Source organism: Helicoverpa armigera, chromosome 2 (assembly GCF_030705265.1).
Source record: "Helicoverpa armigera isolate CAAS_96S chromosome 2, ASM3070526v1, whole genome shotgun sequence".
Classification (NCBI taxonomy): domain Eukaryota; kingdom Metazoa; phylum Arthropoda; class Insecta; order Lepidoptera; family Noctuidae; genus Helicoverpa; species Helicoverpa armigera.
Window position 1 is genome coordinate 3,322,038 of NC_087121.1, and position 26,800 is coordinate 3,348,837.

Below are 26,800 nucleotides of genomic sequence, written 5' to 3' on the forward strand. Positions count from 1 at the left end.
ATGGATACACTATCGTAAACAAACAAGTGCATATAGAACTTTACATAAATGGAAGATACAATCACGCACCAAGCACAAAAGAAATCCAAAGCATCAGTCATACAACACAGATAAAGCGTGCACAAAGAAAATGAAAAGACAGCTAATTGTGGTGCCAAATATGGCACACAGATTACACCAAGTGTCTTTGCTTAATATGAGAGCGATGCTGCCAGGAATGGACACCTTGACTAATCGCGACACGACACAACAAATGGGCCGAAGTTCTCCAGACACATGCACTTTTGTTGAGAACGTGAGACAGCGACATTTACATGCGTTAACTTTACAAGACCATAAAAAAGTTAAAAACATTTCTTGAATATTCGAAAACGTTTTACACGCCACCTGTGACATGGACGTGAATTCGTGTAGCGTTTATCCAGTGATGACATCCACTTATTTTATACGACATTTTTGCCACTTCAATGAAATTATTATTGTAAAATATTTCAGCCAAACTGCCAGCGGTTGCATAACATTTTTTGGTTTTATATTTTTTTATAGCAACCGCAAAGTTTGCCATCATTTTCAATGTCTTTCGGCAACCTGCCAGCATCAAGAAAATAAACCGTGATAAAGAATCGAGAGGAACAAAGGAAAACGACGCGGCCAATGATAATTAAGCAAAATTACAACATTTTAACGACAAACATTACAAAAACATTTCATCCTAATATAATAAAACGTGGCGTAGATAATAATCAGCCATCAAACACCTCATCTTTTCCCTTTTAATTTAGGTGCTATGCAAATGGACAAGGTTTTTATCTGAGCTTTGATCTAAAAGAAACGTCTTCGGATTTGGCGGGGAGATAAAATGTCTGAGTGATGGTACAAGTGTACTATTAGTATCTGTGTGTTTAGACATTAGAAAGCTGCTTTGTGATGATATTTATTTTTGTTATAACAATGGTAAGAATGTGGCTCTACTTAGTGACGGGACACAAGTGTTAGGAGTAAAAATATTTGATAGCAAAAGCAACGGTGATTCAAAGAGCCTAGTTATTAGCTACGATAATAAAATTTTTCATGAAATTACAGATAATAATCAGTTTTGAAGTGATTCACACACTTCCTTTGAAGATAAACAGCAATTTATTTGCTCCACAGGTACTCTAAGAATACTTTGCGAAGCAGCTGCAATGTGCCAACATAATATCTACATTGCTTTCTTTGAAACGATGATCTCAATTTATTGAGTTTAAAGTCCATTTCTTTTATTCCTACCAAGATTGTTTACAAAACACGATAGTTCCAAGTAAAAATCTATTGGAGACAGAGCAGACTTGTTGCAAGCCAGTCTGGCGGCGTGCCAGGACATTAATCAGAGTGAGGCACCTGCAATTTACACTCATCTCGTCAGGTGTGAGATCTTCAAGCCGAGCACTGTACGAGATGACACTGAGAACGGTATTAGACAAGAGCTGTGTCGCTGCTCAAGAAACAACAGCACTTTCTTAAGCCTCAGACGATAATAATGTAACTAAAATTGTATTGACAGTACCACAATCATCATTGATAACTCCCATGTCCCTTTCAAACTCGGTACCATAAAGAGAAATGTTTATTAGGTTTAAGTAAATGTCAGATTGTAACGCAACTGTAGTGCAAAAAGAACTAACTTATTTATTACAAGGTCGTTTTACTTAACATCCGTTTTTCTTAATAAAATCCTTTTAAATCGTGACTTTAGCTTGTTTATTATTATGTGTCTTGGAATAATGTTAATATAAATAACGTTAATTGTAGGATAAATCGACCTGTAGAATATAATAGTTGTGCTCAATTCTAAGTTCACAAAACTACCGCATCGCAAAATAAAACAATTGAGTCACGATGATACAAGAGTACGAAGAATTATTGTGAAATGAAGTCATTCTGCAGTCGCAAGATGAAAAGCAACGTAAAAATTTACGCAGATGTAATGGCATCTTGTTTCACAAAAATGTTTTTATGTCTACTCATTGAGATGAGCTTGTATTAAAAGATGAAAAAGAAAATACTTATTGTAGTACGGAATCAGGTTTAATGGACTTGTTGAATCTGCGGTCTTATTTCTTTTGTTTGGGAAATACTCGTAGTAAGAGTTTTGGATCAGTGCATTTTTGTTGTTGGGTTAAAAAAGTGCAACATGAATATGCAGCCAGGACAAGACAAACACATTGAATCAATATCTCAAACAAATAAACAAACATGCTTAAACCAAACGTGACTAAGTAAAAATACAAATGACACACAAAAAACCACCCCAAACTGTCAAAACAAAAGCAAAGGAAATTAAAAAACTGACATCTGTAGCTAATACCAAATCCGACCTAATTGTGTTCAAACAGGATGATAAAAAGCACAACCCTATGGGAAAGTGAGGAATAAAAAAACATTCACATCCGGACCTTGAAACATATTTTAATTTAGAATTTGGAAGAGCAACGGTGATTGAAGGTGAACTAGTAGAGAAAAAAGAAGTAAATAATGAGTTCACGTGTTCGGGAAGTCTAGAGACGCATGTGTTGTTGATATTATGTATTTAAATAACTAGGTTCGCGCAGTGACAGCGATAGTTTTCGCCTAAATGCTGAGAAGCAGACGTTGGAATGTGTAACTGTAGTTTATTATTTACGTTCAATTCACCCATTAATAAACTTGTAACAATAAAAGAAAGCCGAACCTATCGGCAAGTTTTAATTAACCAATGTCATTTATCAACAAGTATTGGATTTGGTAATCACTGTGGGCCATTCAAATTGAAAATCAAAATTTTCTTTATGAAGAATGAGAGTGATTAACGATGTAATGTCACTGGGACCGCCCCTCGTCAGCCCACAATGTCCAAGTCATGCTATATAATAGCAATATTGTAATGCTTTGGTGTGAAGTAAATTACTTTCCATGCCATAATTAACCGTTATTACATAAGGTCGGAGAAATCGCACAATATCTAAATCACTAAATAGCTATAGTAAACTGTATTAAACATAATATGCAAGGATAGCGTCAATGTACACATTTTTATGATCCCAATTTTGTTCTGAAAATTCAACTTTTAAGGAGTTCAAACATCGATGCTAGGTACTTCTCTAGAATATAAAGCAATATAAAAATGTTCAAAACTTAGTGTTATGGTCTCGCGCACTCAGCCAAACACATCGGAACACAGGATATGGTAATGGTGGCAGAGAAATGGAAGCCGTCGAATGTTCGACTATTTTAGTATAAGTTCGTTGTAAGGGCGATTTATTTTCAGCTCAATTTCCTTTCCAGGCGCAACGGCGGAGATGTGATACCACTTTTACTGAACAGATACGTCGCTTAGTCGTTTTAATGTGGGTGTTAGGCGTAGGACGAATATAGTATGTTTGGTTAGTACGATAGGCAAAAACATGTTCATTGAATTGAGTAACACATATGTAAATGAAAACAAAAGTAATAGTCACATGGACGAGCCTAATAGAGGTAGACAAGGTTTCGATGTAAACGGTAAAGAAAATGATAGAACTGGTCCACATAATATAAAGCTCGAAATAGCGGATTAAGGGAGGGATGAAATTAATTGTGTAAGACTTCGCTCGTCTTTCGCACTTTCGGTTAAGAGGTTCTTAGGGTGCGTTTCAAGGAATTAATTTTATAAATGAATCCGTCAAGATTCTTGAAGTAAATTAAGGTGGAATGTTTTTTTTATGACCGTGGGTAATGGAGACGCTTTACATTGTCAAAAGCTTTGCTGAGGTCGAAATTTATTAATTTTTATTTTCTTATCAAGTTTTTACGATACTTTCTTTCTGTTCGCAACTTTTGAAAAGCTTATTGCGAATTTTACCTTTTTGGTGTTTTTAATGTTCTTTGTAAGTATAAAATCTTTTTCGAGTTCTTTTTATTACTTGCAAAGATATAATGATAGGTATGATCTATCGTCTCCCATATTTGTTCAACAATAGTAATTATCGAATCAAAACAATTTGATACAATTATTCATATCAACTTTCATGCGCTTTCTAAATCGTCTCTAATCTCTAATATCGATACTGCGATCAATTCCCTACCGTCAATTATTGCAATTATTTATCAAAACGAGTTTCCTCGGTTCAGACTACATTTCACCCGAGGAGCATTCTAGTGAAATTCCTAAATTGCCCGTGTGGTTTGAACAGCATGATTTTAAAACATCTGCTAACTTGTTGGGGTGTGCTTGAGGGTCATTTTTCACCGTCAGATGTAAATTCGAGCAGCTGTTGAGCAGGTGGTTGGTACGTGCCCGCTATTGAAGGATTACATCTTTATTGTACTCGGTTTTGTTGTTTTGATTAACAAATGCATTCCTTTCAGTTGTTTGTGTATCTGTCTTTAATGGTAACTTGTTATTTTTATCTTGTACAGATCTTAAAATATAATCTCTGCGTTTATGTTCTTACTCCATTTATAAGGAACTTATTTAGTACATAATACGTACTGAATACATATGTATTTGTTTCTTCAAAGGTAAGTTTTGTCATTAATTTTGCACCCAAGAAAAACATTACGTTTAATAATTTATTCAAAGCAGATTCTCGTCAGAAACATGCTCAAAATAATTACTTACGGAGCTTGTTTTAAGAGCATATATATGTCACCGTAAGATTACAAACATCGTTAGATTACAATCTATCTCGAGAGATTGTAAACTGTCGAATTATTGTGAACTGTAACATCTGATTGCAAAGCTCTCCCTGATTGGTCAGTCTTTTTGTAAGATCGACCAATCACGACCAGCCGTTCTGTTGCCATGGAGTTCCCGTAGAGTTAGGAATGAATTTGTGTTTGAAGACAAACTACCTAATTGTTTAGTTTTTTTTTTTTTTATAAAAGTTTCTTATAATTTTCCAATTTCATTTAAATAAAACTACTTTTACGGATTTTTTCGCGGTCGGTTTTAAACGTCGGGATTAAATAATATAATATAACCGCGATAAAATCCGTAAAAGTAGTTTTATTTAAATGTCTAATATTCGCGTAAGTGTCAGAAATCAATATGTTTCCAATTTCAATTTGTGTTTGAAGAATAAATATTTCGTTACAATTTGTTCTCTCCATATGTCAGGAATATTAATTACATACTCGTACTAAATAACAAATACTTGAAGAATTTTTGAAGAGCATTTATTTTATTTAACTGACACCTCTATTTCATTCCTAACTCTACGGGAACTCCATGGGAACAGAACGGATTATTGGTCGATCTTACAAAAAGACTGACCAATCAGGGAGAGCTTTGCAATCAGATGTTACAGTTCACAATAATTCGACAGTTTACAATCTCTCGAGATAGATTGTAATCTAACGATGTTTGTAATCTTACGGTGACATATACATTCCTCTTATGCCAAAACGTATTCTAAGACGAATGGCATCTGTTATAATTTTCTGCTCACACATTTGCCTCAAATTAATATTCCAAAAACGTTCTCAGCCATTATTTCGAGTCGAGTTTACTCGATACATTTTGCCTAAGAACTGCTTAAGTCCACAATGTGTTTGCCGTACCAAGTTACAGCCACTACAGAAACAAATGGAAGTATTGTATTACATTTTACCACTTACAAACTATGTTTAAGCTCGTTGCTATGTTCCAGTGATCCGTAAAATTGTTATACTTTATTGCTTTGCTTGTTTTCTTTTTGAAAGAGCTTGTTATTATGACCAACAATAACATCGCTTTCGTCTGTACACTTTTGTTCTCACTTTTTTTTGCTTAACGCAACCATAACGACTTACTGCTTACTGCACAAAGAGCTTAACTAGACATAACACGGGATCGTTTTCTCAGTGTAAGACAAAACTTTAATGACCAAGCAAGTCTATATGTCACCGTGTACCACATGCATCTAAGAATTATGAGCTTTCCAATCTTCCGTATTAACCGCTGGGGTATCTTTGTCAAGCGCATAGTCACCGTCGATATTCTCAATAGGCGCGCCTCGAGTAAGGATAGAGAAATTATGAAAACACCTAGAGAGTCGATAGTTATCTTAGATAGTGATGTCGACTATCCCACAGTTGTCAGTACTAAGTCGGCGCGAGCGCAGGTTGCCGTAAAAGGCGACGACCGTCTACGAGATACAGGCGATCATAATCGATGGAAAAACTCGGTCCTACGAGCCGGACTTGACCTCTTTGGAACTTAGACACCCATTACTTCAAATCAAGCTTCTGTACCATGATTTACAAAAAAGATACTTATCGTATTTTTTGGTGAGTGTCAAGTTCTTTTAGGAGGAGAAACGTGACCCATGGCAGTTTCTTTTGTGAGATTGTATCGAAGCCCTTAACAATATTAACTGCAGAATAATGGATCTTAAATCTCAGCTGCAAGCAAACCCGGCGAGATTGTGAGATAAAGAACCGTATGTATGACAGGCCTCGGGATGCGCTTGCACATCTGCCTGCCCACGTGCCACCCTCGCCCGCGCAGGTTTCTCTTAAGCTTTTTTGTTATTTTCTCAACGAACGCATTCATCATTCACGGGCAGATGCATACAGTAATAACATAGTTACCTTGGGTAATTCAGTCTTTAATTAAATTTCTTCTCCCCTTTGTTTTGATTGCGTTACGTAGGCGTCATTCGGTTTTTTTATCATTTGAATTATTTTTATTTTTGAAACTTCCATTCCATTTAGGTAGGTTATGCTGTCGTGTGAGTCTCTTTTGGCTCAATTTGGGCCACACATGTGCGGAACGGTGTCTGTTTTTTGTCAGTCGACATCTGAGGTCTATTCCGTAACATGTGCGAAATTTATGTCCCTCGTCAACAGCAACAGGATGTTGGAGATTGTAAGGATTCCTGGTCTATTCAACGTCGGACGTTTTTATAGCTTTATTAATGCTGCACGTCACAAAGATTAATTTATTTATCGGTCGCATCTCAAGAACAGTCTCATAGAGATGTTGCATTCAAGTGTATTGAGATACCTTCATCAAGTAAACATTAAGTTCGGATTAATGATTAGTACCTATGTAAACTACAAGCCAAAATTTGCTACTTTATCGAAAGCTTTGTTAGTGACTATTCAGAATATGTTATAAGGGGCTTTTCATCTACAAATCGAGCCATGGGCATGCTTATAGCTTTGTTGTGTAACCTCTATGGCGGTGATTAAATCTCACCATTATTATTAACTGGCTCCATTCAAACACCCACTGTCGTTCTAGGCGGTTCGGAACTATGCCGTCCACCCACAGCGGCTGGTCCCGTAGGCGCACCACGGTCACACACACTAGCTGTTATTCATAATATATCGACTTCTAAACTCACTAGGTTCGATTGTTCGCGCTAACTCGAATTTACATTCGGAGAGTCAATGTCGCCTGACAGACACAAGGTCTGCTATTGTTTTGGCCGTTTTGGTGGTCCGGATGGAATATCACCGCGCTCATTTGAATATTTTAATAAATAAACCCTGGCTCCTCTCCGAATCCTTTATCCCGTGCCAGATCTCCCGTGTGCTGCCACCACGTAATGTGAACGAATGGGGTGTGCGTCGTGCAAGCCAAGATCATCAGATCATCCAGGTAAATAACAGCATACCAACAGTGACAGTGAACATATCCATAAGAACACATGCAAAAACTTATTGGAAGACTTTATTTACCATTAATTTTCATGTTACTATTCAAGAGGACCATCGGCTCGGTTTATAGAACTTTTTTATTAAATAGTTCCAGCACTAGAAACACACATTCATTGTAGTCGAACGTCACAAACACTGCAGATAATCCGATCCACTCGTAATCGGAGTGCACTAAGTTTGGTCACAAGTTATTAAACACTCGTCTGAAAGTGGCACTACCGAACGCGCGTCCGTCCTTGCGCTGAGCGATTGGCAGACTGGCCGGGCGACGCGCGGTGCGGCGCGGCCGGCGGCGTTGCCGTGCGGTGGCTCCCCCTTCCCGCGCTCTCGCCGAACCCGAACACTGCATCCAACAAATCCGACGATGGCTCGATGGAACTGTCGTGACTCGAAACCTGCCTTTGTATGAAATTTCTTCTCGTTTTTACGCGGGGATTTCGTTTGAGTAGGTCGTGATTTGACGGAGGTGCGATACGCTCGTGTGGGCTGCACTGCCATGCCGTTGCAAAGCCAGTTTGGTAATATAATAAACTGAAATTGTAAAATTTATTTACGCTACGATGGGAACCCGTTATCTGGCGTGTGGCACTCGGCGGTGCAGCGGCAGCGTCGAGCGCATCGATAACGATGTGACACAATGACACAACCACACTCGACCATAACACCGTGAAAGATGATCTCATAGATACTATGTGGACCACTCGTAACAACAATCATAATACTTTTCCAGATGTGATTATTATACAACATTATTACCATGTACAAAGAAATACTTGAACTTATAAATTGTGTACTCAGATAAATAAAGATTGATTACATTTTTAAGTTGAAAGGTCCAATCTATAAATCATGACGGAATCTCGAGATCATCAATCGTAGATGACTTATTGCATATCACTAGAGAATGTTCTATTTTGTTTAATTAGATTGTTTTGACTTATTTATTAGCCCCATGGGTTTTAAGATTAGTAGTTATTTTATGAAGATTTATTTAACAAAGCTTGTAGGTATCGGATCGCAGATTCATTATTCAAGAGCTTTCACTCAGACTGTTATTATAACCTCACGCGTTCATCTATCATAATCCTTTCTTTGCGAATCAAATCAAAACGTACCCTGTGTTTCAGATTTCAAAGGACAATGGGCACTTTGTATGGAATTTGGTACCCGCTCCAACAGTAACGTATGATATATCATTAGAAAGGTATTAACGTGAAGAATAATAAAAACTATGGGGCTTGCCTCAATTAGCTGTCCGATCCGAGTAACGATAAAAATTGAATCGACATACAAGTATGTCATCCATATATGCAAATTCATTAAGAGGCATATTATGTCGTCAGTGTAATAATTTTAAACTCAGTTAACAGACATCTTACATTGTTTGAGATACACTCTATTATAATCTAAAGGTTGTAATAGTCTATGGAGTCATACTACGGAAACACAATCGTCATCTGATTTGACGAAAGCTCAAAACATTTATATTCATCTTTTTTTAAGAAGAAATCCATCATTATCTCAGCACGTCTTGACGAGCAAGATTGAGTCGTAATATGTACTATGTAAACATCGTCTTCTGACTTTTCAACCTCAATTGTTTGTAAAGACTGAAAAACTTTCACCAAATACATCAGCTAGTTCTGCGTGAACTGCAAAGGTTTGCACAGTCTTTTTTCAAATCAATCGGCAGGCAAACATTCTAAAAAGGCCAAATTCTAGTTTTTTTGTTACTTTACCAGTTTTTATTCGATACAGTTGGATTTAAGAACTACATCTACGTTGATGATTTATGAACATTATGCATTCTATTAGTCGATGTCACGCGAAATGGACAAGGATTTGGGACTAGTCGTCATAGTAAACATTTTTTGCCTTGCCAAGACCTACGCAATGGTACTACATTCAACACTGTTGGACAGGGTACCAAAACGCCCATCGTCCTTTAATTAAATTTTAAGAGGAACCTCTCGCCCAAAATGTTACCTCTCACAAAAAGGGAATCTTTCACTTTGTAATTAGATACATAATCCCATCTCGACGTGGAGATTGTACAGGAGCGATAAATTGTGAAACTAGTTTGGGATCGGAGCCGTCTATCAGCTCGGGGCTCTATACTTTTAGTTTTATTTTCTGAATAAGTTCTGGGAAGGTCGGACCTCAAGGACGTCTGACGGGTCACGATCCTACCTCGCCCGTTATTATTAACATTAGTAGATGGCAGTTAGACGTTCATATTAAAACTTCGCGTTTTGTGTGGGATTAACAGAAACGAGTTCTAATTAGTTCAGCAAGTTGTTCTTCAAAGTTTAACTTTTGCAATTAATCTTATTAATCTTACGCTCGCCAATGAATGAAGGCTGCTTGGAACCTGAGCGAATGGAAAGTGAAGCTTCAGTACTGATCGCGTAATTAGGAATATCTTTTCGAAAACTGACAATTAGCTAATAAAACCGGTGTCGTTGGTCGTTGCACTCAGTCGAAAGGGACCGAGTACGCGTTTCAAGAATTTGAGATTGGATCGAATTTTTTGCAACTTGAAGTTACTTTCAAACTACATATTGCGATGGAGAATGGAAAAGAAACTTGGAAAGAAAGAATTGTAAAATTTTCGCAATTTATCGAGTTAAACACTTGAAAGAATGATATAATGAGTGGCTTAATTGCGTTCGTATGGAAAATTATACTCAAGAATCTGTACTTTCAGAAATCAGAATATAAGCTCAGTGAAATATTAAATTAATTTACTAGAGCATTGTAAAATATTCTATAATAACGTTATTGATGTAAGGTAAATACGAATATGACATTTAATTTCCGTTCCCTTCAGATACTAATCTTTGCTTCGTTAAGTTTTAGAACATAATTATTTATATGGATATGTTACTCGTATATCAAGTTGATTAAGTATGTTGGTAGCAAATATGTTGTCTCATATAGACATTTACTGTTTATTTACCAGCTGTTGGATAGACTAGTTGAAATTTATAAGCCCATTTGGGGAGATCTACTTCATACTGTTGATCAAAAAGTACACTCTCATCAATTTACTATTTGATAGGTTTTAAGAAGCCCTTTAAAAATGTTACCAGATTTCAAACATCCATTCTTCTTCTACACTTTCAGCAAGAAAGTACAAATTGAAAGAGCTTTTAGCTTTTTCCTCTTACAATATTCATAGTGGCGTAACAATATTTCACCGCCTGGCTTCATAATCGTCTACCTACGCTGGGAGCCCCAGTTGTCATGTGGCCACGCATTCTGTCTGCACCGTTCCTTTTGTTGACGTATGGTGTACTAGTACTGGCTGTCCTACTTTCTACTGGATTCTGTGTTTGTTTTGAGGAGTTAAGTCCTGTTAAGTGTTTTAGTTCGCGGATCTTAGGACATAATTCTAAAGACTTGAATTAAGGGATCCTTCTTGTCTGATAATTTAATCTTGATATTGAGTTGTGTAGCAGTGAGTACGTCATGCTCCCTTAGACGGCACTGCTTGCGGTAGCGTCGGCGGTCGGGTTGCCTCCCTCCCTCAAAAATGTGCGAGGGGGGCGATGGCTGATCCTCGCGTTATGCTCGTGAACGGGTGCTGCTTGTGATGCCAGGTCGTCTTACTGACTATATTTAATTTAATTTTCTCTTTTTATTTTACATGTGTTCTGGCTGAGCGGTCTAATTTATTAATTTACTAGTTTACAAAAGAATAGCACATGTAGGTGGGCACTCCCTGATATACTATTAAGTGTAAATAATTGGAGGCTATAATTTTCTGTTCATCAAACATATTCAATGCTTGAGTTAGTAAAGGTATGTAGGGTGAGTGCTAGCTAGCATGTGGTGTATAAATTATTTTACTGTATTGTCCTCTAATGTAATATACAAATTAAATTGTATACAAATGTACATATCAAACAATGTTTAAGGTTCTTCTAACCTAACAGAAAGACATGTGTTGCTGGGGAGTTTGTTGCGCCACTTCTTCTTCCCAGCAAAAACACATAGGAAGTGGTGAAGGGTGGGCGTTTTGGGGGCTGTCTTTTGTAAATCTATTTTTTGACGTTCGAAAAGTGCTGTTTTGCACCCAAGTTTGAATAAATGACTTTTGATTTGATTTGATTTGATTTGTCTTTGTTTTCTTTTTAGAACTATTCGATGAGGTCAGGTACTGCTGTTAAAAGTCAAAATCGTTACTTCGCCAAAATAGATATGGTGGACTTAATTATTCAACTTTCACTTTATTAAATACGTCCAATAAATTAACTATTAAGACTAAAATAGATTCATTAGTTACACCGCGTATAATTAAATTTAAAAATTGAAGATTTATCATCAATCATTAGTATTTTTTCTGACATCAATCGGTTATGGATTATTAATTAAATTAATATGGCAATATGAAGTAACGTGTTCCAAAACAAGTTTCCATAATTTTCTGAATGTGGCTTATCGGTAATCTCATAATTGATAGTTTAGGTAAAAATTTTATGCTTATTGTATTGATGACCTACAGCGGCATTGTAACTGGTTTTTATCTATTTAGGTATTTTCATTTTAATTTATAGTTTTAAATTGTAGATGTTCGTCGCATATGTTACAAAATTATCTCTTCCGCAAAGAGGATAGTTATTCAAATTTAAAATTACTTAAACAGGTTTTGTTTTTGTCCTTCAAATAATAAAAAAATCCTGAAATCGGTGGATTGGCAGGTTTCGGAGGAGTTGCATCTTAATTTATTATACAAACAGGTTACAGAAATTCAGATCATAATCTCAACCATTTGTCGCCATCGGAAAGTCCCTTTGCATTAACATTTTTGAACTCGACAGGGCCAAAATAAAAGACCAATAAACGACGCCGGCGCATCGTCTATATTTGTATGAATAAGTTATTTAAAGATTCGAATTCTAATTACAAATTCAAAATTATTATTTTTAAGAACGAATTCAACATGGCCTGCATGTAGTTTACACTGATTTAATTTTGATAAACGTTTAAAATGTGCTGCACGAATGTTTCGTAAACTGCAATTATTCTCCTGCCAGACAGATATTGCATTCGTGCCTTAAAACAAAGTACAATCTACGTGGTTAAAAACAAAAAAGACAGGATAGCTAAGTTATTAACGCAAATAAAACATCTGTTCGGTTATTATCGAGGCACGAGTGTGATAAACAAACCAAAACAAGAGACAATCTGGCTATAAAATGTCTCTTTCAGCAACGATAGTGTAAGCCGACTACAGATATAAATTAAATAATAATTAAAACGTCAAGTTCGTCCGTAATGTACGACTCGGCGTGTTCATTAACAAGACTTTTTCCACATATTTTTTATTCGGCCTTTTTTTAATTGATCTCTCATTCAGCTGATTGTCCGTAATGGATTTACTTACAACCTCATTTATTTAATTACAGGCGACTTAAAATGGGCAAATAGGTGCATTCTCTGGTAACATTATCGGATAGTGTCGAGATTGCAAACTGAGATATCATTGCGAAGATTTTTAATATTGCAAGCACCAAATTTTTGGAAACTCTTGAAAGGGAAAAAGATGTAACTAATAAAGTCTATCTATCTTGCGTCTTGTTCCTTTCTGAGTGTGTTGATTTTAGTGCATTTTTAATAGTTGAAAACTATTGCTATTGATGATGAATTTAACAAACAAGACCCCATCATACATATTATTAAACATGATATCATAACACACATGTTTCATATCAGTAACGATTTATCTACTGATACGTTTGCAATCTCTAGTTGGTTACTAATGACGTTCATACTTTGAACAGGTCCTTCTGGTGCATTCAGAATATAAAATGGCATTTACTTTTATATGTGACGGGTCATGCATTTATTGGTGCTTTGTTTGCATATGTAAATAATTAGACTACAATAGGCAAGGTACAAGCTTTGAAGAAAGATGAGGAAATTATTCAAAAGCGAAGTTTAATGTTTAGTTGCTTGTAACATGTGGTCGCTAGTTACTTTAAAAATGTTCTAATTATTTCTTTACTGTCTGGCAAAACGGTACGAAGTAAACAGTTAATTCAAAGAAATAATGACTTACACCAAACTTCTTACTGGAACTAGTAAATCTATCTTTATGTGGTAAGAAATAGGGGTTGTTATTGCTTGTGATGTGTGTTTTAAGAAACCTTTTCCCTAATAGCGGTTAAGTCTTTTAGATGTGTGTTTTATTTTTGTTTTCTGCGGTCAAAGGCGTTTTTGGCGTTGGTCCTTCTACCTACGTTTGACTTATGAATGGTTAACAAACCAGTCTGAGCCTAGTTAGAGCTGAACAGTGTTATGCCCTTTTAGGACTAAAATAAGCTATTAAATTGATTCCATTTAATCCCAGTTTCTCCTTTTTTGTGGAAATCCAAGTCGCATCTGTCATGTTTTTCAGTGAAAATGACGTATCATCGCGGATTGGATGCTCGTTTCAAAACTCCTTATGTGGATTGTAGGACCTTATACGTTGAAATCTGAACTAATAAAGCCTTCTTGTGTCAGCCAATCAGGGTTTTGTAATGAAGTACCTAATTTGATTTACGCTCAGAATCAAAAGCAACTAGCTCTTGTGTTAGTGATACCAGAATTGGTTACTTCAGAGTTCACATCGAAGTGCAACATTTAAACACGGAAATAAAAAAACAAGTATTTAGGTCTTCTTAGGTATCCAAAAATTGCGTAACGGTTATTCAAAACTGTAATTCTACACCTCTAATTAAGGTAAAAGATACCCTAACCTTAAGTAAGCTACCATAAAAACTCCAACTGCTTCCGAGCCTAATTTTACGCACCCGTCCATTCACGTGGCCACTCCTGCGCAGGTAATTACACCGCTACACTTACATTACGAACTGGGAGGTATTTCATATGTAAATGCGGCTTTCCTGCCACCGGCCAATTACATGTGTAAGCCCAAAGATAAGTGATAATGGTACCTACTCAGATTTGACTGCCTGGTTTTTGTTTGCATTAAAAGTTTTACGTTGTAAATGTCGAATTAAAAACACCTGTGTGATTTTTTAAGGCATTTAATTATGTGGTTGTAGAAATTGGTAACAATATCTGCTTAGCTACTTTATGAAATTCCAATTGGAATATAAGTATTTTGCGACAGAAAAGGATCACATTTTATCATCTCGATGTAACAAACTACTTACAGTTTTAATGAATTTCCACACTCATAGGTCAATACTCATAGGTCACTCAAGGGTCATCCCTATAGAATTATGTCAAGGCCAAAATTACTTTTTTAAAAACCGAAGAAAAATATCAACTACTGACAGCAAACTTCAATTTGGACTTTGTCTTACTGCAACATAGCACACTCGATAAAAACAAAACATTTCATAACAGTAGGACAGATAAGCAAGTCCTCGGTGCCGTCCTGTCTGCAAACAAACGATTGTTTGCATTAAGCAACAATCGATACTCATGATTGATCGATACCTACATCGTTATCATTGTTTTGATAACCACACCGATAATTTATTGGAATTCTTTCCACGCTATTTACGCCTTTGATAAATAAATTCTTTGTAGTAAAGTTAAAGGTGACGTCATTACGAGTATGTGTCCAGTTTACGACATCGTTATTTGTTACTAGCTTCTGCCCGCGACTTCGTACGCGGATAAAGTCCCTTATGCCAGCGACTACGGGGTCAGCAAAATCAAAGATCTGAACTGTCTGATATTGAATTTTTAGGGCCCGTTGACTTGAAAACAACGGAATACGCATAGCCATTAGAAACGTTTCATATATTTAATTTTTGTACTTCAACGGCAAAAGCACAGCAGACTAAACAAAACGCTGAGAACTGAACCGCAAAAGATAGGGATAAAAGTAGTGATTCTAATTAGTCCGCATTTAAGTTGTGTGTGGCAAAAATATTACACGTATTAATACGTTAAAAAACATTAAATGTTACTGAGATAACAAAGTCGTGATGACTTAGTGGAAGTCGTGGTGGTTTAGTGGGTAGAGAACCAATCTCTCAAGTATGAGCGTACGTCTTTGATTCCAGGTCTGGCAAGTACCTGCCAATGCAACTTTTCTAAGTTCGTATGTACTTTCTACGTATATTTTGGATACCAATGACCGTTATTTGGAGGGGATCATCCTCATCCTCCGAGCCTTTTCCCAAACTATGTTGGGGTCGGCTTCCAGTCTAACCGGATTCAGCTGAGTACCAGTGCTTTACAAGAAGCGACTGCCTATCTGACCTCCTCAACCCAGTTACCCGGGCAACCCGATACCCCTTAGTTAGACTGGTGTCAGACTTACTGGCTTCTGACTACCCGTAACGACTGCCAAGGATGTTCAATGACAGCCGGGACCTACAGTTTAACGTGCCATCCGAAACACAGTCATTGGCGTCTAAGATATACTTAGAAAGTACATACAAACTTAGAAAAGTTGCATTGGTACTTGCCTGACCTGGAATCGAACCCGCGCCCTCATACTCGAGAGGTTGGTTCTTTGCCCACTAGGCCACCACGACTTTTGACGAATGACCGTTATTTGGAGGGGATGCCTCCAAATAACGGTCATTGGTATCCTTAAACTGTAGGTTCCGGCTGTCATTGAACATTCTTGGCAGTCGTTATGGGTAGTCAGATGCCAGTAAGTCTGACCAGTTTTACCAAGGGGTATTGGGTTGAGCGGGTAACTGGGTTGTGGAGCTCAGATAGGCAGTCGCTCCTTGTAAAACACTGGTACTCAGTTGCATCGTGACTGGAAGTCGACTCTAACATAATTGAGATAATAACGACAATAATAATGAGATATAAGCACCGCAGGATATCTGAGGCTGATGACGGGGAGTAGCGACCCCGGTGGGCTATATATACTGAGTTCTCCAGGGAGGGTATACTGTCCCCCATCTCCGGCCGGTCGGAGTGAACCATGACGGGGGTAGGTCTCACGCCTCTGGCTTGGCTTGGCCGTCCAGAGTGGAGTCGCTAGAGCAGGGTTAGTAGCCCTGCTCGGAGGATAGGTGCCTCGTGGTAAGTGACCCACAGGGAGCGCGTAATCTGCGTTTAAAATCCGCCGAGGTATCCTCACACTTCAGCCGCTCATATCCCAAGTAGTTTTCATCAACAATTAGCAATGGTATAGCACAGAACCGGGGATTGTCTTTTTTTTAACGACGTCCACCGGGGATTGTCCTCGGGTTCATTTCTATAGTGTATAAAGGAATAATCGTCGGTTTTGTTTCACCATTTCACTAAAGGTGTCTCAAAAGGGCTTCAGAGTGTTGGCTTCGGCCCCACGTTTGCCTCCCAAAAATTCGGAACTCTGTAGTCCCGAGGTCTGGAAGAGACATACAAAATAATAATGAGATATAACGCAACAAATTCGGAGAGTGGGGGCTCGTGACGCCACGTCTAGGTATGTAAAATTTGTACCTACTAAGCAGTGACTTAACACAAAATTCAAGTTATATCTTCGTTATTATTTGTTTGTGAGAAGGAGAAAAGAAAAAATACGTGTCCATTATTTTAGGATTATCTAAAAGACGGACTAATTACTTTTTTGATTCACCATACCACCTATTTCATAACATTCATTTCTATACATTTCAAGTGTATTATTGCTCTTGAAGTTCCACATCAGGTGTTCCAGATCTTCGATGTATATACGTCAATAGAGAGTGCTTATCAAGTTGAACCACTTTTGCTAAAACGTCATATCTTTATATGCTATTGTCTAGCTGGGCTCCTGGAGTTCCACATCAGGTGTTTTAGATCTTCAATTTGTATAATTCAATAGAAAGTGCTTATCAAATTGAACAACTTTTGCTAAAACGTCATACCTGTGTATGGTACAGAGAAGCTGGGCTCTTGGGGTTCCACATCAGGTGTTCCAGATCTTAAAATTTATTATCTCAGCTGAAAATGCTCATCATATGAAACAATTTTTGCCATGGCACCATTTTTGTATCTCTTATAGTTTTGTTGGTCTGTTGGTGTTCTGCATCAGGTCTTCAAGTTTCGAAGATAAATTATAGCCTATATGTTGACCACGCTTAATACTGACACAACAAAGAAAAAATCATTGAAATCGGTTCAGTAGTTCCGAAGATTAGCGTGTACAAACAAACAGACATACAGACATACAGACATACAGACATACAGACAGATTTTTTTTTTTGGATTTGGTCTCCATTACTGTTTCTAAACCCCACCCAATTATTATTTTTTAAATATATTCAATGTACAGACACAGTTTTTTTACAGATTTATTATATGTATAGATTTACATTCTGTTATCATTATTATACCGCGGTCAGTAACCCACTTACCACTTAACGAGAACCAAGGCAATACAACAGAAAGGTTTTTAACTTTTGTTTTGTCGGCCACAAAGTGGAGATAGGTATAGTTTTTGCCTGGCAGATTTTAGATTCAAAATAGCAGAAAAATAACTTTGAACTTGTAATTTAGTTTTTTGGTCCAATAAAAAGGTTTCCTGTAATCTATAATTGAAAAGACTAAATACACGATAGCCCTCTTCAAGCAGCTTTCGCTCATTTGTTTTATAGCGTAGTCAGTCATTTGTTTTTTCGTGTAACCGTAATAATATTTGGTTCATACATTTTTACACAGTACTTAACTAGGATCACCGTATTGCGGTACCGTATGTATCACTAGAATAAACGGATAAGTCATTTGACAAGACCCTTCCTTCCGTGTCCAGTTCCCAGCATCGCCAATTGCAACACAGAACAGTCCAGGAACTCAAAAGTATCAGCATTTAAATGTAAATTTCCTCAACGTCACCCAATACTGTTGCAGTGTAGCTGTGGTATGGCGTTCCATCTCATTTGACACAAAAACTCCGCAACTAGACACCGGGTTTCCCGCGCCTGCTAATTGCCTGAACGCTTCAGTATAGGATTACGGAGTAGGATGACAATGGTTTTGTGAATTTTGCGACTTTTTGTGAATGAATGTCGGACTTGAGCGCTCCTTCGAGTGCTCACTGTCTTTTGTTTTTTTAATAACTTAGGTGCCATTGGACTTTGACAGTGAAGGAATAGAAAGTGGACCTGTGCTTGATAAGACCTGTATAGCTTGGGAATCAGTCGCCGTTGCCAAAATCAGTCTGGGCGCCATTATTACTAAGTAGTAACATAAAACACAACCTTACAAAACTTTATTTATGTAAGAAAATGTATTTTAGATTAATGTAAAAAAGTGCTTTGGAGTGGAATGTAACCTTTCTACCCTCATGAGCTACGAAACATTTGACTATCACATAAAAACAATGAAAATCCCATAACTCGTGGTGTTCCTACAGCGTGTCATTCTTCCAGCGTGGGGCTATTTTCGTCAATTTTATTTGCATATTTTAACGCTCAATTGATAGGGGCCTATTAATTTGGGGAAGGGCCCAATCTACCGTAATATATTTATATCCAACGAAAGGATATTTACCTCCTATAAATTGATAAAGGTATTCAAATTCCATTGAAGTTATGTATAGACTTTATCAACCTTCAATAATTATATCAGGGTAGCATTTATTGATAACATTATCTCCTTACATCTCAACTTGTTAAGTAAATGGACTTAAAGATAGTTTTCTTGCATTACATTTTAATTTATAAGATCAGATATCTCTGTAATATGTATCAAGATTGATGATTTTATCTAATTATAGTAATTATGTAGATCATTTATCTAGTAGATATCGACAGCCAACATTGAATGATAAACCTGGACTACTTTCGGAAAATTATAATTTTATGTTAATTAGATTTTTATCTATTTCAAAATATGTCACACTTCCGTGGTTGATGAACGGACATGACTGCATGCACGTAGCTGTAGTCATAAAATGCACTCTTATGAAAACTACTAACACGTTTCAAAAGGTCATCGACTGCTGAATTTTAAATGGAAAAGTAGAAATATTATGGAATTACCTAACATTAATTATATTATGGATCATACTGTATCTTCCAGAATTCTAGCGCACACCTGGTCTACTGCTGGATAATTTCTCGTCTCGTCATGCTGCAGCAATTGATTGCGACGAGAATCATTGCTGAGTCGCGGTTATCTTTCGGCACTCGGCCTAACCATCTCCCCGCCACTGGCTGGCTTGGCTGCAGAAGAGTCACGAGTGACATAGACTATATTTTATCCCGGTAATGGCAGTAGTTCCACTGGTCGCGGGTGAAACCGGGGAAATAGAAAATAATTATATAGATCCATGATCCCTAACTAAAATTTATCGTATTGTCTATCATGTATCATTAACAATCACCTCTTCCTACTCCCTACTGTTCAACACACCGTGACAACACCACACTCGACATTACACCTCTTTTTCTACCATTATAACAAACGATAGAGATAAAAGATACGCGAGTTCGCTTACCGACCTATAATTTCACGTTTCGCTGGCGCGTTTACTTCTAAAGCGTATAATGCCGAATCTAAATTTATAATTAATGTGTTCGTGGCATATGGCATGTGTTGAATGAATTATTTATGACCGTGTTTGTGATAAAAATAACAGCAATTATTCCGGTATTTGGATGGGCGGAACGAAAGGAAGTTTGGGTGACTCTTTGATGGTGGTAGTTCCTAAATTGTGGATTTAGGTTGGATCAATCTGAGGTGCTAATTAGGATATACAAGTTGCTGATAGGCCGTAATACAAAACATAAGTAATCATGTCATAGGCTTTGACGTAAACGAATGATGAAAGTATGAAAAAGATTTTCATCAGAGATAACAAAGAAGCTTAAAGCTTTAGTAGCTGTACACACTATATGATGTGTTTTGCTTTCACAGTAAGCCTAACCTCACTGCGTACTAAACAGTCGGCTGACAGGTGGCCCAAAGGCAATTTTTTTTTTGAGAAAATCTTGAATTCAATTAAAGCTTTTAGTCGTTCTGATACCGGCAAAATACCTAATCGTTGTGCTTACTAATATTCATCTTCATACTAATTTATGAGCGTATTCACCTATAGGCCGACTAAAAGTTTGATTGTTTTTTTATGCTTTTATCAGGATGTAATATTTAGCCAGGTATATGAGTCTCACGTGCATTTAGCCCTAGATGACTAAGTTCTTTGTTATGAACTGAGTAAATTCCCCTAAGTATTTGATACCATTCGAGGTGGCTAGATAACCTGAGTACTTAATGCACTCCTGATAAAACCCCTTCAGGTAAGCACTACAACTAGTCATATTCTACTGTTATGTACGTACTTTAGATTTTCCCGGAAAATACTTTATTGTACTAGATATCTATAGGGTTCTGTTGAATTGTTTGTATCTTAACGAGTGTACTTAGATACCTATTATAAAGTTACTGTCACCCGATCGGTATACTTTCAATTAATAATTAGTAATAGCTCCAGCCAACGGTTTCTCAAGTTTACCGTGGAAACTACTCAGCCCGTAGCGTTCCTCGAGAGATGGGCTATATGGAAGAATTTTCCCAATCGGACCAGAAATTCCTGAGATCAAAAAAACAAATGAGGTTTATAATATCAGCACAGATTTCTACCATAATGAAACAAAGACATGAATACTTGTAGTTATTCATAAAGTCTATTGAAGTAATCTATAATGGTCTAAAATGCGCATCACACATGCTTTCAGTTAATAATCGTATCGGAAACTTAATGATCATATTTTAAAAAATCCTCAAACTTTCCCCATCGCTTAAAATTAAAGATTATTACGACAAAGTTAATTGACAGATAGACTTAATTTAGCTAAAGAGACCTACTGTGCCAAAGCATCAGTTGCAAATTAACAATTTAATTTGAGAGGAAAGAAAATTGCATTCCTGTCAAGAAATAAGATACATAGCCCGCTTAACTACGAAACTTCAAGAGAATAAAAACTTGAAGGGGCAATAAAACTACATGGAGGGTCTCAACAATGTTTTCCTGCAACATTAAATTAACAGTAATTAGCTAACACTTTTTATCGATTAAACTAAAACTACATCACGTAAGTTTTTAATTAAAAAGCAAGCATAATGTCCTATAGTAGCAACCATAATAATCACTCCTATTTATCAAATCAAAAATGAGTTGTTACAGATTTTAGCCCTTAATCGTGTATGATACAAACATCTAACTAACTTAAACAACAAAGCTAAAGATAAAAAGGCACAAACAAATAGAAAGTCAAACCAATCAAAAGGACGACTAATAAAATTCCCCAAAAATGCTCTCAATTAACTTCGTACAAAAGAAAACCATTACGAGGAAGCAAGGAAGAATCCGACACAAGACGTAAAACTATAGAGGCAGCACGTGGGCTACCCAATTATAATAATGGATATTATTTTTACGACACCAAACGAACATTCCCCGTTTCCTACGAAGGAAATAGAAATAAAACACCGGTAAATGAAGACAAAATAAATGTTACGTGCTGAATGAAGCCGGGGTATAAGCGTAGTTGGAGTCTTAGAACGTTTTATTTATTAACTACTGTGGTCTAAATTAAATTGGTCTTGTTGTTAAAGATGATTAATAGAATATATTTTTTTTATGTTAGATGCTGCTTTTGTGCAAATGGTTGCAAATGCAGCTGGTATCTGGACATTATGAGTGCTAACCTAATCAGGATACTTCTTAAGTGTCTAACAATCAGAAGGTATATGTTGTGAATATTGTGGATATAATCATTAACCTACAAAAATAATGACATTCCCAAAAAAAGTTGACATTAAAGTCCTCCAAGGAATTCAAAAACTTTTTTGATGTCCTGAACTTTTTTTCGTATGGACCCTGTTTATTTGAAAATCTTGTGGTAGCAATAATAACACTGAGTAATAAGGTAACAATGCATTATGCAGAAGCAGGTGCCTACACTAGTGCGTCATCAGGGAATCTCATTAAACAGCACCTTTCCCTTAATTTGACTTGACGTCAAGCTAATGTGTTTTTTACTTTTACTTCCTTAGAGCAATATAGAATTACAATAGCATGTGTACTTCACACGTGTTCAATATGTGACTTTAATTTTATGTTACAGCTGCTAAGGTCTAGATAAGTGGTCAGATCAAATTAAGATTTTTGGTGTTAATCTTCTTTCTAAAAGAAATGAACATCTTGCATAACAGGATGCCTGTGAAAACCCAATCTGTCATGGCGGACACAGACCACAACAAAAATACCAACAGCATTATAAAACAGCAATTATAAAAGCCGTGTCTAACAACACAAAGACGACACGAACAGACAAAAAGACTAATTACTAAGTGATCAAAGCTTAAAACACAAAATTCGGTGCTGTTAAAACGGTATGCATCGCCGGAATACAGACCAAAGGCTGCAAACGTACGGCCTTCCATAATTGTTGCTTTTTTATACATTCACCTGAAGGTCGGCGGAGTTAAAATTTTAATTGCCCAAAACATTAATTCAGTGGGAACTCGTTTGCAAAATGGAGGACTACGAAAAACCGTTGTTTGTTCGCAAAAGAATGCGGTGCTTAATTGTTGATTTGAGAAAGATGGATGGCTCCGTGCGTGTTGCTAAACTTTAACAGGTAATTGATTTGTATACAGATATATTTTTATGGACGCAAAAAACTGAAGGTCGAATAACAACAATTACTGTGAAACAAATGAATACGAATCAGGAATGTGAAGAACATTTTTAGGAGAGACATGTTAGTACTGATAAATAATAATGTGCCTAATTTTGATTCTTGCATACACAATCAGTAAAAGGTAGTAAATACCTTACAAACTTAAATAACACAAGTTGAATAATTTAAATTCTCGGCATAGTGTCATGTCAATCCATCACCTACCACCAATAGTTCTGACAGCTTGTCCACCCATGGTATTGTCTCTTAACGAATTAATATGAACCGAACACGACATTGATATGAAGAGAAAACACCTTTAGAAGGAATTGTTTTAATTGATACTTTACCTTGAGGTATATGTACATTCGTAAGGAAATATTTATACACCGTTAGCTTTATTGGTTTTATGATTGACACACGAGCATATGGTTTTAATGATTCATTTATATTTAATGCACATTTTAACTGAATTGCTGGTATGCTACCTGACTTTGGCAGGGCCTTATTCTTCGGGACCCACTCGTATCTATGTAATGTCATGAACAATTTGTGCATGCAACTGATTTGCGAAGTAATGAAAGTGATTTAGAGCAAAGAAATATTAATTACTCTCTTGCCATTGACCTTCTCAATCTGCGAGAACCTCACCAATGATTCAAAGAATCAAAAGACGGTCCGCCAAATCCGACCACATTGCGTCTATTTCTGATCGTTCGACAGCCTCTAAAGTTATATCAACACATGTGGCAAGTAGGGCTTTCAATACCGGTATTACGGGATCCCGTAATACCGTGATCACGGATATATTTTGGTCTTTTTTCAATACCGGTATTGACAAGCCAATACCGTGATTACGGTATTACATCTTTTTATAATTTTAATTATTGTGGTTTGTTGTAATAAGTAGCAGGAAGTTGTATTAGATAAGATTGTTTTGTTAGTCAATAGTAAAGAGACATCTCATCACTAGGAGGTATCGCCAATCTACTTGGCAACGCTGCAGGGACTCCAGAACAGACCAGATTTCAACCGAGTCAAAGGCCTTCTCATAGTCCACAAATGCTAGACACAGTTGAAGTTGAAGAACAGGACGACAACAGTCCTAATCCACGTCTCTGGAATTCTCCTTTCAAACAGGACATCGTTAAAAAGCTTCTGGAGCTCCCCCAGTACGGGCTTACCTCCTGCTTTTAATAGCTCTGTTGTAAAGCCATCCTCGCCAGGGGCTTTTCCATTTTTGAGCTGTCTCAGAGCGATCTCGATTTCGCCACTGCTGACTTCTGGCAGGTCTTCGGTGAAATGACGTGTTAATGTGGCTCTAGAATCCTCATTTCCGGGATCAGGTCGAGATGCATGCGATGCGTATAACTGGCCATAGAAGTTTTCCACTTCCGAAAGGACTGCCGGCACCGAAGAAATGACTTCTCCACTTGTTGTGGTCAGCTTCGTCAAGTGACGTCTTCCAAGAGATTGTACGAACACCTTTGACCCCCGATTCAGCTCAATTGCTCTTTCAATGTCAAGAGTATTAGAGCACCGGAGGTCGCTTAGAGCCTTTGTTTGGTTGGTTTAGAGCCCGCTTAGCTGACGAAGTGACAAGCGGGTTTTCACGTCGTTTCTTCATAAACCCTAATGTCTCTTCCGAAAGCTTCGACTTCTTGCCCTTACGCTGCATGTCACAGAATCTCGAACCTTCCTCCCTGAGGATCCGAACTACATATTCGTGGTTCTGGTTAACGTCTGTTGTGGCTTCCACGGCGGCAAATCGGTTCTCCAAATTTGACTGGAACGTTTCAGATCCTGAAATGGTTTGGAGCAGTGTTGGTCGGAGCTTGGCCTTCATCAGACGCAAACGTTCGGCCTTGAAGTTGATATTCAGAGAGCCTCGGACAAGTCGGTAATCGCTATCGGTATTAAACCTATTGATCACGGAGACGTTTCTAGGTGCTTCTTGTTCGTCATGATGAAGTCAATCTCATTTTTAGTCATAGTGTCGGGGCTATGATTGGATGCTTTTTGAAACTAAAAGATTGTGTTTTAAAAGTTTTAATCGATCTTAAATTAAACTCCGATTTCGAATTAGACGAATTCGATTTGACAATATTAAAAATATTTACAACAGCCTTTCTGTAGTCAAAGTAACTGTATTAGAAATTTGTAAACGGGATGCCAATTTACTAAAAGCGGATATTGCTCTAAAATGTATGTTAGATGTTCAAGCTAATGACGTAAGCCAAAATCATGCAAAAGCACTTCGAAGACGCATAAAGGAGCGACGACTTTTAATATCTGGAGTATTGCAATATTTGCATGACCGCCAATACCGTAATCACGTGATCACGGTATTGAAATTTTGAATACCGGTATTGATACCGGAATTGAAAAAATCCGGTATTTGAAAGCCCTAGTGGCAAGGATCTCATGTTTACATGAAGCACTGATTGCAGTTCACACGAGTCTGTTTTACAGCCGACAGCTTCGTTTTATTATTATAAATGACGACAGTCGCTTGAGTGACGAGATAACGAAGACTAATAAGGTGTAGTTAAGCTATTTGATGGGTTAATGGCGATTCCTGATGGTAAGTTTGGGGTTAATAAGCTATGAAATGGTTTGAGAGGTGTCAAGTTTTTGTAGCTTGCTAACAAGCGGATAGATAATTGTGTTAGTTCGAGATTTGCTATCATATTCATTTTGCCACATTCATCTCAGTGGCAGCATATAGGTCTTGAAATGGGCGTGCAAGTGTTGAGGCACATTGGACCACACAGAACGAATTCCCTACAACATGCAGAAATAATTATTAAGTGAAGACTGTCCAGAAAATTTTCAAATATAGGATAGGATTGAGTATGATAACTTTTTAAAGATATTCCAAGCTCAAGTTGCTAGATCTTATACAAATCTCTTACAGTAAGAGTACTATCATTAAAGTACTCGTAAGTACGATCCTAACCAAATTCAGTAAAGTACCGTCTCGGTTTATAAAGCAAACACTCGTGTGTAGTCAACAATACTCCCACAACACGCTGAATAAGAGATTATTTAGCCTCAAAGCTTCGCAATCGAAACTACAATTCGCACAAATGACGTTACTTCCAGCACACATATTAATTTTAACGTTTCACAGTGTTGAACAAGCCCAAGTTCAGTGTTTGCCCGGTCTTAGTTACAAGTATTAATGGGGTACGAACGTGACCGACGGACGAACGTCGCCGCTATATATAGAGTCCTCGTAATGGCTTGTATTTCCTTAGCTTAGCTGCACACTGTTTTGGGTATCAACAAACATGTTGTTTGCAAGTAGAATGTCTAATGGATTTGAACAAAGATCTATGAGTTGTTGATACTTGGCTTGTACGGTTAGTTCGTAACTGCACACGCTCTGGTGAATATGTTCAACTGTGGATTATTGTTCATAATTTTTTATATAGAAATTGTCTTATATATTTATATGTATCCTCTATCTGTTTTATCAGTTTAATAATTAAGTTCCTGAGGTATTTCATTAGATTGCATTCTGAATTCTCTACTTTTGCCGTCCTACGCCTTAGCATGGCCTATACGACAAT

At 37.1% G+C, this 26,800-nt stretch overlaps 1 protein-coding gene across 6 annotated transcripts in view; it reads right to left on the minus strand.

The window, feature by feature from the left end:
- LOC110372023 (caskin-1) overlaps positions 1 to 26,800 on the minus strand; it is a 273,544-nt gene that overhangs the window by 124,448 nt on the left and 122,296 nt on the right. Inside the window, exon 1 of one of the 6 annotated variants that reach the window (XM_021328527.3) lies at positions 7,666 to 7,996. The exons of 2 other annotated variants lie outside the window; for them this stretch is intronic. Coding sequence is in view for 2 of the 4 variants with exons in the window: in XM_021328528.3 (XP_021184203.3) it covers positions 7,666 to 7,699 (34 nt within the window). In the remaining 2 variants the exon portion in view is untranslated. Of the gene's footprint in view, positions 1 to 7,180; positions 7,537 to 7,665; positions 7,997 to 26,800 lie in introns of those variants that run through there. 3 more of the 6 variants (XM_021328526.3, XM_021328528.3, XM_049843521.2) reach the window with 3 other exon arrangements.